The 12946-nt window shown below is 51.4% G+C and overlaps 5 protein-coding genes across 5 annotated transcripts; 3 read left to right on the top strand and 2 right to left on the bottom strand.

Moving 5' to 3' along the window:
• The first annotated feature begins 42 nt into the window (after positions 1–42).
• ASPVEDRAFT_39068 (uncharacterized protein) lies at positions 43–2208 on the top strand. Its single transcript, XM_040811828.1, has 4 exons — positions 43–788; positions 880–1187; positions 1250–1436; positions 1509–2208. The coding sequence occupies exons 1-4, from the start codon at positions 226–228 to the stop codon at positions 2146–2148; spliced, it is 1698 nt and encodes a 565-aa protein (XP_040665454.1). The 5' UTR covers positions 43–225; the 3' UTR covers positions 2149–2208.
• A 606-nt stretch (positions 2209–2814) lies between these two features.
• On the bottom strand, positions 2815–4590 carry ASPVEDRAFT_187993 (alpha-glucosidase; the record flags this gene model as incomplete). Its single annotated transcript, XM_040809022.1, has 1 exon — positions 2815–4590. One exon carries the CDS (start codon positions 4588–4590, stop codon positions 2815–2817), a length of 1776 nt encoding a protein of 591 aa, XP_040665453.1.
• An 882-nt stretch (positions 4591–5472) lies between these two features.
• ASPVEDRAFT_70023 (uncharacterized protein) lies at positions 5473–7305 on the top strand. Its single transcript, XM_040816052.1, has one exon. It carries the CDS (start codon positions 5492–5494, stop codon positions 7154–7156), a length of 1665 nt encoding a protein of 554 aa, XP_040665452.1. The 5' UTR covers positions 5473–5491; the 3' UTR covers positions 7157–7305.
• A 221-nt stretch (positions 7306–7526) lies between these two features.
• Positions 7527–8866, top strand: ASPVEDRAFT_39066 (NAD-dependent epimerase/dehydratase family protein). Its single transcript, XM_040811827.1, has one exon. The coding sequence runs from the start codon at positions 7556–7558 to the stop codon at positions 8561–8563; it is 1008 nt and encodes a 335-aa protein (XP_040665451.1). The 5' UTR covers positions 7527–7555; the 3' UTR covers positions 8564–8866.
• A 327-nt stretch (positions 8867–9193) lies between these two features.
• ASPVEDRAFT_128891 (uncharacterized protein) lies at positions 9194–12322 on the bottom strand (the record flags this gene model as incomplete). The annotated part of the gene is made up of 5 exons (XM_040806590.1): positions 9194–9915; positions 9991–10861; positions 10908–10973; positions 11026–11794; positions 11847–12322. The coding sequence occupies 5 exons, from the start codon at positions 12320–12322 to the stop codon at positions 9194–9196; spliced, it is 2904 nt and encodes a 967-aa protein (XP_040665450.1).
• Between the last annotated feature and the right edge of the window lie 624 nt (positions 12323–12946).

Raw genomic sequence — 12946 nt, 5'->3', positions numbered from 1 at the left:
TTTGGGGTGTGAAGTTCAGAAATAGAGTCGCAGAGAGTTGGGTTTCCACCAGCAAGTCCTACCATAACTGCATCCTCGCCAGTCGTGGCGACAGAAGACAGCTGGAGTGAGTTGCTCCAGTCCTTGATTCTTGAGGAAATTAGTGGTTATACCAAGGTTAATATTTCTAGTCTTACACGTAGTAATTCCGGGGCTGCCACGAGGCACTCCTAAACCGGTACCTTCATGTTCACGGGGAAATGGATCAAGAAATGGGAGATGAAGCTCGCCCATTGGGTTGGCTTGGGGAGGCAGATCAAGGCCACTGACCCAATCTCCAGCGAGGACGTCAACCTTCTGCAGCAACACGAGGCTGCTGCTGCACGAGAGGACCAGACAACGAGGAAGCCCTCTCCATTCCTGGCCGGGTTATCACCAGCGCGGTTCTGGACTATATTCTCGCAAATCCTCGCGACGCAGTTCATCTGCTTCTTTGATACAACCATCATGGCATCCTCCCATCCAGCTATAATGTCGTACTTTGGTGCCGCCCACTCTGCATCCTGGCTTTCGACGGCTTTCATGATAACGTCAACTGTCTCACAGCCATTTCTTGGCCGCCTGTCGGACGCACTCGGTAGGAAGCCGCTTTTTCTCGGCACCACGGCCATTTTGTCAGTAGCCACGCTCTGGTGTTCTCTCGCCACAAGTATAGGAAGCCTCATTGTCGCAAGGGCAGTGTGCGGGATAGGTGCTGGAGGCACTCTGCTAATGGGGAGTATCATGATGAGTGACATGATACCTGTCGAGTACGTATCCGGCTAGCCAAGATTGGTTTTCAATCCCTTGGCTCCATAGCCCCGAAAGCCTAAGCAAGCTCTCGAACTCACGATGGTACAGACGTCGAGGGATTTATCTATCATATATCAACGTTGTAATCGGCATCGGGGCCGGGTTAGGGGCCACATTTGGTGGTGTCATTGCCGAGGCAATCGGCTGGCGATGGGAGTTTGGCGTGCAGGTTCCTCCGCTGCTAATATGCTTAGGTATTGTTGGAGTAGTCATTCCAGATAACTTGGGCGTAGTTGGGGAGAGGGAGCCTGTAGAAAAGGTCATTAGAGAGTTTGACGCGCCTGGTGCGTTCTTGCTTACCCTGGCTGTGTCGACGCTCATTTTTGGGTTGGATCTCGGCGGCAATATCCTTCCTTGTAAGTTTAAGACAACTTGCCTATGCCCTGTGTTGTTGGAATAGGCTAACTCGTCTACCAAGGGTCTCACCCATTTGTCGTCGCCTCCTTGATGGCATCTACCAGTTCTTTCCCAGCGTTCCTCCTGATCGAGTCTCGCGTGGGAAAGCCCATTATGCCACTGAGATTCATCTCTGGCAGGCCACGAGCTAATCTGATTCTTTCCAACTTCTTGGGTGCGATGATCTCAAATGCCATCCTATTCAACGTGTAAGGACAGCATTTTCTTTCCCCTCCGAGTGATTCATTAAAATCCTGCTAACCACAATGCTTCGAACCTAGGCCACTATACTTTCAAGCCGTGCTTTTAATCAGCGGTACCTCGTCTGGCCTCCGACTTATGCTTCCGGCCATCGTATCAGCTGCTACAGGTGCTTTGATCGGGTTCTTGATTACCAGGACGCGACGCCTGCATTGGCCACTTGTGTGCGCCGCAGCATTGTATGTGTTTTCTATCATCTGGCTGGTCTGCATGCAGCGGGGCGCCTCTGCTGTGGTGTATTTGCTCCCCTTAGTTCCATACGCTGTTGCGAATGGACTACAGTACACCACTACCGCTGTGGCAGTCCTTGCCACGTCTGCGCATGACGAGCAGGCCATTATTGTGAGCACTCTTTTTATCTGGCGCAGCATAGGCACAATCCTAGGTGTCGCGCTAAGCAGTGTTGTTGTTCAAAATGCGCTCCTACGATACCTCCATATCTTCGTTCACGGGCTGCGAAAAGACGAGGTCATTGCCCTAGCGCGGGCATCGGTCGACGCAATCGCGAAGTTGGACCAACCATATAGGGAGCAAGTAGTGCAAAGCTACGAGGCTGCATTACGCCTGGCATTCGGGTCCTGTCTCATTGCTGCGGTTATATCTGCACTCCTGGTGCTGCCTATTAAGTTGCCGCGGTTGCCGTCGTCTGCGAAGAGCTAGATTCTGCTGTTGCTTGAAATTCGACATCTATAATTCAAATGCATGCGTTTTATCACCCAAGTCACCCTCGTGTAGTTTGATGGCTCGCTAGGCGATCTTCATACTAAGTAAATGCCTTATAGTGATTGTTGTGCGCAATCCACATAGACGCCCGGTAGGTACCCCTTTGGCTATTTCTGTGCTTTGCGACGCTGTGAAAGCCAAGGTGCGTTATCTTGAGAAGGTTGGGTATCTCGAATGCAATCAACAGTGACACTGCTCCGCATTTTCTACAATATTTACCCCCTACGGGGGGGTCCTACGGGGAGAAAATATTGAGCGAGGCCTTATCAGCGACGCTCTCCTGAAATATAGACCGGATAGCCGGGTGCTATTGGTGGGGATTGCCCTAGAAAGGGCGCGCACAAGGTAGGTTTGACTAGAAAAAAAATCCGTTCTATCTAAAGCCGTGTCTCGCTATGATTAAAACGAACAAAAATCGTTGACGTTGGTACTCTTATCCATTCCTATGTAAGGCTAGAGAACGAAGTCACCGGAAACTGTCGGCGCTGTTCCTGCCTGTCCGAGGGTAGGCGAACAAACCTCAACGCCTCCACAATATCATTCCCTGCACTCGGATATTCGCATCTGTTTTCCCGCCACAGCAGCCTTCAAATATTTAACTAACTAAGGGTTTGCTCGTGGTGTGGGGCTAGAACCTGCCTGCTTATAGACCCTGGCCTCAAACGGCTGAAACTCAGCCCCCGAAGGGTCATCGTGAGTATACACAAGCAGCTCGGAGTTATCTGGGATGGCCACTGGTGGCTTGCCCGCTTCAGTGGACAGGTTAATAAACACGACCACCTCTTCGGAATTGGCTGTCTTTTGGTATACGAGGAAGTTCTCGTCCTCCCACTCGAGGAACTCGAATTCTCCGTACACCAACGAGCTCTTTTGCTCCTTGCGCAGACGCAGCATATTCACCCAGAAGCTATACACGCTGTTCGGGTGGTCCTTCTGGTCTGCAAGGTTGATTTCGAGGTTCGCTCGGGGAATCCAGGTAGTGTTGCTGGTGGAGAATCCGCGTCCACTGGAATCCCAGTTGAAAGGGGTACGGTCGTTGTCACGGCCCAGCAGCTGAAGGGTTGCCAGAGCCTCGCTGGGACTCACGCCATGCTCCGTAAGGTTGTTGTAATTGTCTATCCCGACGCGGTCTCGGAAGTCCGACAGCTTCCATGTGTCGGGCACGTTGATCATGCCGATTTCCTGGCCCTGGTAGAGGAATAGAGTGCCAGACAGAGTCGACAGGAGTACGGAGAGCGCCTTGCCGCTCTGGACGCGGTATTCGGGCGTGTCGTCTGCGAAGCGCGTAATTGAGCGCGGGGTGTCGTGGTTCTCGAGATATACCGAGTTCCAGCCGTCTCCTGTCGTGGGACTACCTACGCGCTGTGTAAAGTCGATTGCGTCTCGCCAACCTGTGAGGTTCCATCCGATGAACTCGAATCCGCTGCGGCCGATGTCGCACATGTTCATGAGGAAGACGGTGTTTACTTCGTTGCGAGATGCACCGACGTAGTCTTGGACGATGCTCATGTTGGTTTCTATGCCGTACTCGCCGACGGTGAAGGTGTCATAGCGAGAGAGGACTTCACGGTTCATCTGTCGGAGGTATTCGTGCTCATGGGGTCCGTTGGTCCAGAGGTCCATGGCATCGTGGAATTCATTGTCATTTGCAGGCACGTCAGGCAATCCGGCCGGCTTGCTGTAGCGAGCGAAGACATCCATGCGGAAGCCGTCGATGCCCATGTCTAGCCAGTACTGCATGGCGTCTCTGAAGATAGCTTGTCTAGTCTTCGGGTTGTCCCAGTTCAAGTCAGGCTGGTAGTAGTCGAATATGTTGAGATAGTACTCTCCGGTGTGGTTATCGTATGTCCATGAGCTGCCGTTGTTGTTACCCTTCCAGTTGTTGGGAGGGTACATAGTCCCGTTCTTATACTGAGGCTGTCTCCAGAAGTACCAGTCGCGCTTGGGGTTTGTCTTCGAGCTGGCGGACTCCTTGAACCACTTGTGCTTGTCGCTGGTGTGGTTGATGACGAGATCGAAAATGCAGCGCATGCCACGTTTGTGCACTTGTGCGATGAATGTCTTGATATCCTCGAGGCTCCCGCCGAACAGCTTGGCCACCGAGTCATAGTCGCTAATATCGTAGCCCATGTCCTTCATCGGGCTCTCGTAGAACGGTGAAAGCCATATAATGTCCGCCCCGAGCGACTGGATGTGGTCGAGATTGTCGGTAATTCCTTTGATGTCGCCCCATCCGATCGCATTTTCGGTGCGACTCTCCTTGAAACTGGCTGGATAGACCTGGTAGACCACGCCCTCCTTCCACCATGCAGAGGGCTGTGGTTTCCAGGCCGCAGCCAGGGTTGCACTCAGCAGCAGCAGAATATTCTGAAGAAGCATTTTCACCGTATATCGGCACACAGAATTTCCCTGGAGTGTCAATCTTTTCAAAGTCTCCAACTCCCTCTTATATAGCCCTAGGTCCCACGTTACATCGTCGAGTGTGTATCTGCGAAACAAGAAGGAATCGACGCACTCGGTAAGGCCGATTGGACAAGGTCAGGAAGATTTCCTGGTACGGCGAGTATGCCGATCCATAGGCCCCTGATTGGCAGGCAAATTCCCTAACATCGCTGGTGTCTGGGGAGATGTTGGAGTCTGGGGGCACAATCTCCACTTATATCAGCCACTTGGGCATGGATTTACTGGCGTTCTCCGCATAATGCTGAGGAATATGACTCCACTTTACTATTCACGCTGTTCGGAGAAATATTATAAGCACAACCTCCGTCGGGTTCTCCGTCGGGTTTGCCGATAGACGTGATATACTTTTGTCAAATATGTCCCCATATGTAGCAGGGTGTGATGTTTCCCAGGGAATTGGGTTGGAGCAAATCTAGAATACAGGAAGGCCAACCTGGCGAAGCCATGGCATGAAGGGGCCGTCTTAACCTGTTAATACTGGAACTCTAGTCCATTCCTATCTATCCAAGATCAGTGGCCGGCTTCGGTATGCGCGTTGTCAGGTGGCAGTAGAGTATTAGTCTTATGAAATACCTGAACTTTTCCTAGTATTTTGTACTCAGTTACCTGGAGTAGCTTCAAGTATCCAAGAGTATATAACCCGGTTCAGACGGTGATATTACCAAAGAGGTAAAACTAACTCGAACAGTCCTCGCTCTCCATTTGTCCCCATTTGGCAAGCTTACTGGATGCAAATCAACCAATGAAAACCTACCGTAGAGTCATAAAAAATCCTTCTGTCACTTCGATTCTGTTCTCCTCCAACCTCACGCTCAATATGCCTGATCCAGCGACCCTCCCCCAGGAGCTGATCTTACAGATCTTGTACTGTGTCCTCGGCGACAGACCCGACCAGTGGCCGCATCGGCCGATTCAAGTTCCCCCAGAGTGGTGCCTCGTCAATCGAAAGTGGTACCGGGCTGTGACCCCGCTGCTCTACTCTTGCTTTGAATTCAACGGCCACCCGGGCAAGATCTACTCGTTATGGGTATTCTGGCTGACCATTATGGACCGTCCTGATCTCGCCGTCCATGTTCGACATCTCCGACTACTCACTCAGTTCAAGGCTCCTCGACTCCCTGCAGACGCTGCTGGAATGTACAGGGAAGCGGCACCACTTGCAAAGAAAAAACTAGCTGAAGCCGGCCTTGGAGATGTGGGTGACCCCGAAGGTGACTTGAACAAGGGAAATAACTTGCCTATACTAGCCCTAATTCTCCTGCATTGTCCGCGACTTGTTTCTCTCGCACTCCACGTCGCAGTAGTCGACCCCTACCTGGATGCGCTTCTCACCAGCGCTGTTATTCGAAGCTGGCAAACTGACAATGCGCCTCCGAGGTTGGCATTCCAGTCCCTGCGAAGACTCCATATCGCGACCGACGAAGAAGCCTCCCCGAGCGATGATTCCCCGTCCTCCATCGCTGTGGAGCTAACAGGTAAACGACGGCCATTGTGTATTGGAAAACGCAGGCCATTTCTGCGTCTACCTAGCCTGCAGGAGCTGCGCCTGATCGACGCAGAGGTAGAATCTGATTCGGACACTCCGTCAGGGGATACCTCACTGACTGAACTCACGATCGTCTTCAATTCTCCCGTTGAGAATTTACGGCCGGTGCTACAATATACTACCAAGCTAACCAAGCTTTCCTTGTCACTAGACACTGTCAACGAACAATTCGACGTATCAATACACCACAAACTATGGGATGCCATACTCCCTCTCCGGCGTCAACTCGAATACCTGGATCTATTCGAGCCGCCAAAGCCGGTGCCCTGGAACAAGCAGCACGAGCTACCAAAGCCGTTCCTCCTAAACGGCCACCTCTCCTTTTGCTGCCCTCTATACCGGTTCACGAAACTCCGCCAGCTCTGTATCACACCACGACTCCTCTTAGGTAATAACTGTGCCCACGCCGCATCTATAAAATTTGTCAGCCACCTCCCACGAAGCCTAGAATCATTCGCACTATACGGTCGCTCCTCCCAACGAATCATCGAGGGTATCGAGTGTCTCAAGGACGAAATATCCGCAATCCCATTGAACAAACCACCCCTCCCACTCCGCTCCATCGTTATCGACTCTGCGAACCCCCCACGTCGGTTACAGCATCTTTGGCGAGGTCATGTCCCCAGCAAACACATAGCAGACATCTGTGTCAGAAGGCGGATCATGTGGCACTCTAATGCTGACCTGCTTCTCCTCGAGGGTGGGCGCAAGACGTTCTTTGCAATAGGGACGCATAATAATATCCCGTCTGGTCCGGACAATACACTTGCGCGGTTGAAGAAGCGCCGCACAGCGGATATTGTTCCTATGGGGTTGGATGTGCAGGGGTACCGGGGGACGCTGAATGAGGCGAGTTTTGACAAGTGGGCTAAGAGGGTAGGTGTTTGGGAGCCCGGCGAGGATGGTCGTATGTGGGGTCCTGCGCCGGAGTGGTAAGTATAGGTAGCAGGGTTCGCACGAGGTAGGTCTATAGATACCGCTTATTACAAAGCTGTTCGATCAAAACCGGTAGGTATAATTACAATTTACAAGGTATTAGTAGGGCAAGCCGGTGCCCTGTCCCCAGGGTCAATATATGGCTCCGCTGGTTTAAACGCCTGTCGCGAGCATGTGATTAGGCGTGGTATAGAATATATGTCCATTTCCTTAACAATAAACAGAGTAGGTAAATATGCCCCTGTAGCAGATACTATAATCTACATGAAATTCGTATACACTCCGACCTAAGGTTGCATTACGTAAATCCGGCCAAGTTCCAGTGACTCACATACGAGACTCCTCGTGCAACAGATCAACTCGCATCAGACAACTCTCACGAGTAGCATCCATTCCAAAATGTCTTCATCGTATGATGTTCTTGTCACTGGCTCGGCTGGCCATCTTGGAACCGCTCTGATGCTTACCCTGCCTTCCCTAGGCTTCAAACCACTCGGCATCGACATCCTCCCCTCCCCAACGACGACACTTGTGGGATCTGTTAGCGACCGAGACTTCATCGCCTCCCTCTTCGATTCTTACCCGATAAACCACGTTCTCCATGCCGCGACACTGCATAAACCGCATGTTTGCAGCCACAGCAAGGAGCAGTTCATCTCGACCAACGTTGTCGGCACTTTGATTCTCCTAGAAGAGTCCTCTAGATCCAGGACGCAGATAGAGAGCTTTGTCTTCTTCAGCACAACGAGCACATTTGGTATGGCGCTCAGTCCCAAGCCAGGACAACCAGCTGCTTGGATCGATGAATCTGTTGTGCCTATCCCAAAGAATATATATGGTGTGACGAAGATTGCGGCCGAGGACATGTGCGCGCTGATGCAGAAGCAAAGTGGAATGCCCGTCTTGGTTCTCCGAACTAGTCGCTTCTTTCCCGAGGAAGACGACGATGAAGACCGTCGCGCCGCCATGGGCGATGAGAACCTGAAAGTTCTAGAGCTCGCCTACCGCAGATGCGACATTGATGATATTGTCAGCGCATCGGTTTGCGCAATGAGAAGGGCCAAGGATATTCTATGGGGGAAATATATCATAAGCGCCCCGCCACCTTTCAGCAATGATATTCACACTCTCGATGCTTTGAATCGGAGTCCCGAGGAGGTGCTGAGGAAGGCATTTCCTGATGTGGATGTTGTTTTCAAGGAGAAGGGGTGGAAGCACCTCGCGAGGATCGACAGAGTGTATGATTCAAGCAGGGCAGTGAAGGAACTAGGATGGAATCCAAATTATACATTCGAAAAGACCGTGGGGAGATTGGTGCGTGGCGAACAGTGGAAGAGTGATTTGACAACGAGGGTAGGCATGAAAGGTTATCATGCTGTGAGCACCGGGGTGTATACGAAGAGATGAGCCTATAGGGGTCGGATCTGGATAGGATTGTGGTTTACCCGCCTGAGGAGAGCGCGAAGGGGTTGTTTTGGGATAGGACTTGGAGGTAAACTAGTATATGGTCAGGCATGGTTTGGTGCGCTGTAATCCTCCTAAAATTATCCCTGGGCTACTAACCGATATTTGAACAATGATAAGAGAGCTCTCTGAGGAAGATATTACTATAGCTAGAATCAAGCTAGTCCAATGGTGAATAAAGTAGAATATGTATCTCCCAAGGTAGTTCTATCTTCTAGGGCATCATCCTCCTCGATGAACAAAGCTATGGCAGTGAGAAAGTAAAAGTTAACCCCTAAATGCCCAGTAACTACCAATCCAACTTAACCTACTGAGCACCAAGGTCATTTTTCTCGTTCTAGTAGGTAGGCAGTGCTGCCCTGAAGACTAGTTCCCAAGGTAGCAGGAGCAGAGGGATTGTCCCTGAATGCAACTCAACGTTCACCTCGAGTAAAAAGGAATATAGCGATACAGAGTACGAATTAGGTTAGACATGCTAAACATGCTGTAGCCGGGGTGTTAGCATCCCAGCAGGACTTTCCCTGTACTATCAAGAACTCGCCTCCGAGCCAGCTGTGGTCGAGCCCTGCCGTGCTAGATGAGCGTCGTCTCCGGTGCACCCAAGTAACTATCCAAGGTCTCCTCAAGCGAAAGAACTATCTTTTCCAGGTACACTTCGGGCGAGTTCACCTGCCACCTCAAGGTATGTCTCCCAGCACCCAGCGCTCCGAACTCAACATCTCTCTTCCAAACATGATCCGCCACGGCCTCAGCCCAGCCAGGGGGTGTATCTCCAGGCTCGTCAGGCTCGCCAAGCACTCTTGTGAATGTAGCGTCTTCTCCATCTAGGACTAGTGAGTACATCATGGGCAAGTCTGGATCCGTGTCAAGGGCACCGTTGATGTATACAGTGGCGTTGAACGGTTCTGTTGCGTTGAAAGTGTAAAAGTCATATTCGACCCATGCGGATTTCGTGCTGTTCTGTAACTCTCGGGATCGAGTGTATGGACGGACAGCAATCGAGCCGGATCGGGATCGAGTCCCCAGATGCTGAATGTGTTTGAAGGAGACGGGGCCGGATGATGAACGCTGATAGTGCGGCGCTTCGATTGAGACAACCCCGTTGGACTCGGGGAAGCCGATGAAGCCGTCCGGCACGCGGTGGTTACGGACGGGGATATAGATGAGGTCAAAGTAGGGTAGCGACGGTTCCCATTCTACACGCAACTGCACCGTGTCGGAGAAGTTTATTGGCACGTTCGACCAGTCAATAGACATTTCGAGACGTTCTTCCGGGTGCTGCATTGAAAGTTCACCTGATGTTTTTGACATGTTAATCCATGCGTAGGTGGTTTCGATGGACCATTTCAGAGGTTTTCGATGGTCGCCACGGTGGAACAACTCGACGATTCGAGTTGATGGACCGTATGGATCCATCATCGGCATAACCGGGGAGAATCCTTCGTCTGTGGGTAATGAGGGGTTGATGGAGGCGCACATTCGTGCCTGTCTGTACGCTCCTAGAGACTGCTCCACGTATATCCCTAGATTCCCAAAGCCGTAGTCGAAGTCCTGCCTCAGCTGCACGTAGGACAGGTTTGCGAGCACATCGCGAGATGACGGACGCCAGTCGGCTAACCCCATATCGAATTTAGGAGTGGACATTATGCCGTCCCATTTCCCGCCTGCTATGTTGTCGTACTCAAGGACCAAGTCGTAGTCGTCTTCGAAGTGGTCCAGAACCTGCTGTGCTACCTGGTTGGCTGAGTTTCGCCGTTCAAAGCTATATTGGCGGTTTTTCCCTTGGCCCAGCAGGATCCGGTAGTAATTATACCCAGCTTGCGCAGGGTATAGTAAGAGGTGATAGAGGGCATCGCGGCGTTCTGCTGGGGTTTTGTCATAAAGGGCCTGCGATGTTTCTGCAAGGGTCCTCCAGTCTTCAAGCACACGCTCTGCCTCTCGAAAGTTGAGAATGGAGTATGTGGTTGGTTCAAGCATTTCAAATTTGCGTAGGCCAGCCAGATGACTATACTCTAGCAAGGCCGCCGCTATGCTTTCTGCGTGCTCTTCCCCAAGTTCCCGAGCAGCCAGCGCCCTGAGGTACGAAGGTATTGTGCTGAAGTCAAAGCGGGATGCATCCCATGCCAGGTCCATCGCGAAGGCTAGGGGGATCTCTACGGGCTTGATGTCGCCGACATTTATCACCCAGATTCTATCTGCGCCACGCGCGTGCGCCTGGGACAGCTCTTTGTAAACTTTAGGCTGGAGATATGTTAGTCTCTCCAAGGCCTTTGCACGTTGGGCTTACCAGGTTATTGTTGTTTTGCCATTTCCAGCTCTTGGGCCGACCAACGTAGTCGAAATGATAATACAACTGCCATCGGTCAATATCGGTCATAACTGTCCCTGCAGACCTGGAAACATACACCAATACCCCCAGTTCTCTTCTTTTCCTCGTCAGTTGGAAGCCGTTGGACGTTGCCCCAGTTATCGTCTGTGAATATCAAGGTGACGTCGTCAGGAGGAACCAAGCCAGCTGCATAGTATGTCATGACCTCTTTATACACGGTCCACGCCTGTAGCGTCGAGGTATTCCCGTAGTAATCAGTGAGCAATTCCCGCTGTTTATTGAATACCTCCCCGAGCACCGCAATAGGATCATCGGCCTCAATAGGCGAATCGTTCTCTCCACGCATTCCGAGGGTGAAGTATGTCTCGTTGCTCCCTGCACGTCGTACACCTTGACGCATAAAGCTGGTGACATTCTCGTTATTGTTTACCCAGTCCCAGTCACCCAGGCTCGGGTCGTCCTTCCATTCATTCGATGCCCGTTGCATCGGCTCCGCGTGGCTCGTGGAAACCACGATCCCGTAGTCATCCGCCAGCTGCTGGTTGCGCAGGTCGTCTGTGAAGAACATCCTGCCTGGCGTAGGGATGGACGACCCCCACATTGCAGGCCACAGGAAATTGGCCTTCAGCCGGATAAGGAGGTCGAAGACATGCTTGTAGAACTCGGCGTCGAAGGTGTAGTCTGGTCTATTTCCTTTCTTCGCCCACCAGCTGGTGAGGGCGGGTGCTTCGTCGTTGATGAATATCCCGCGGTATTTCACGCTAGGCTCGCCGTGGGTTGTAGATTTATTGAGGATATGGATCTTGTCGTGCTTTGCAGTGGGGACGTCGGCCCAGAAATGGAGTCTAGATATGTGAGCTTCTATGAAGATTTGCAGCGATATCGGTTTGAACCCACGGAGATTTCCCCATCTGCTCTGCAAGCGTGAATAGACCGTACATCGTACCTCGCTTGTCACTTCCGGTTATTAACAGCGCATGTTCAATTCCCGGAACAGGTTTTGGGATAAGCGCAGTCCGGAACGTTTCCCATTTGCCCTGGATGTCTTCGACAACAGCCCTGCTCTCGGCGACAAGCTTGGACACCAGTGGCGAGTCCACTGTCGCGGCGATAATGGCTACAGGAACTGATGTTTCTGGCCGTGTTCCATCCCACTCGAGAATCTGGGGCCTTGTTCCAGTAATCTCCTCCATATCCTCGGCCAAACTGTCCGTCGCAATCTGGACGCCGACAGGGTCGCTCGCGTCTCGTAGTATCACAGCATTGTCGATTTCAACTGCCCTCGGAGCATCCTGGAATGCTACCAATGACTCTTCTAACAGTGAATATGCAATCCCCCAAAGTAGGATAAAGAAAAAACAACATTTATTCATGTTGATACGTCGTAGTCTAAACACCTTGCAATGACATAGAATCACAAGTAGCACTATACTAATATAAGAAGACACTGATACTTTAGCCTGCAGGTGATTCGTGGAATATCAACTAGAGCTTGCATTTCTTGTCTCTCTCGTCTCTATCCCGATTACCTAATTACGGAGTATGGAGCGGACCCTGGCTTGCTGCAGTTAATACATCCAACTCGTCGAATATGATGGAGTATACAGAGACTCGTTGGTTGTTGGCTTGGTATACAGGTTATTCTGTTGATCATAGAGCTTCCCCAACCCATCCCCGGGATATCTCCCTCCGCAATGCATGAATCTTAAATATCTCCATGCATCGGCATTTCATTCTAGGAAAGAAAATGCAAACTTGGCACCCGGTTATTGATATCTGCACGGTGAAATAATCAAATTCGCCGACCTCTACACCGACGGTTTGAAATTCGATGACAATGGTATACGTGTCGGTGTAGGGCTGCCCCGAGAAGGATCGTCTCATCCTTCCAAGGCCCAGGCCAGGGTCCAGTGTCGAACCTCTGGCACTGACACGATCCTGTCCTATTTAGTAGAAGAGCCCTACCCCTAAATCAATTAAAATGGCCCATCTGTCTT

The sequence above is a fragment of the Aspergillus versicolor genome, assembly GCF_001890125.1.
Source record: "Aspergillus versicolor CBS 583.65 unplaced genomic scaffold ASPVEscaffold_3, whole genome shotgun sequence".
NCBI lineage: Eukaryota > Fungi > Ascomycota > Eurotiomycetes > Eurotiales > Aspergillaceae > Aspergillus > Aspergillus versicolor.
The sequence above is the reverse complement of the archived record's forward strand: the minus strand, read 5'-3'. Positions and strand labels throughout refer to the sequence as shown.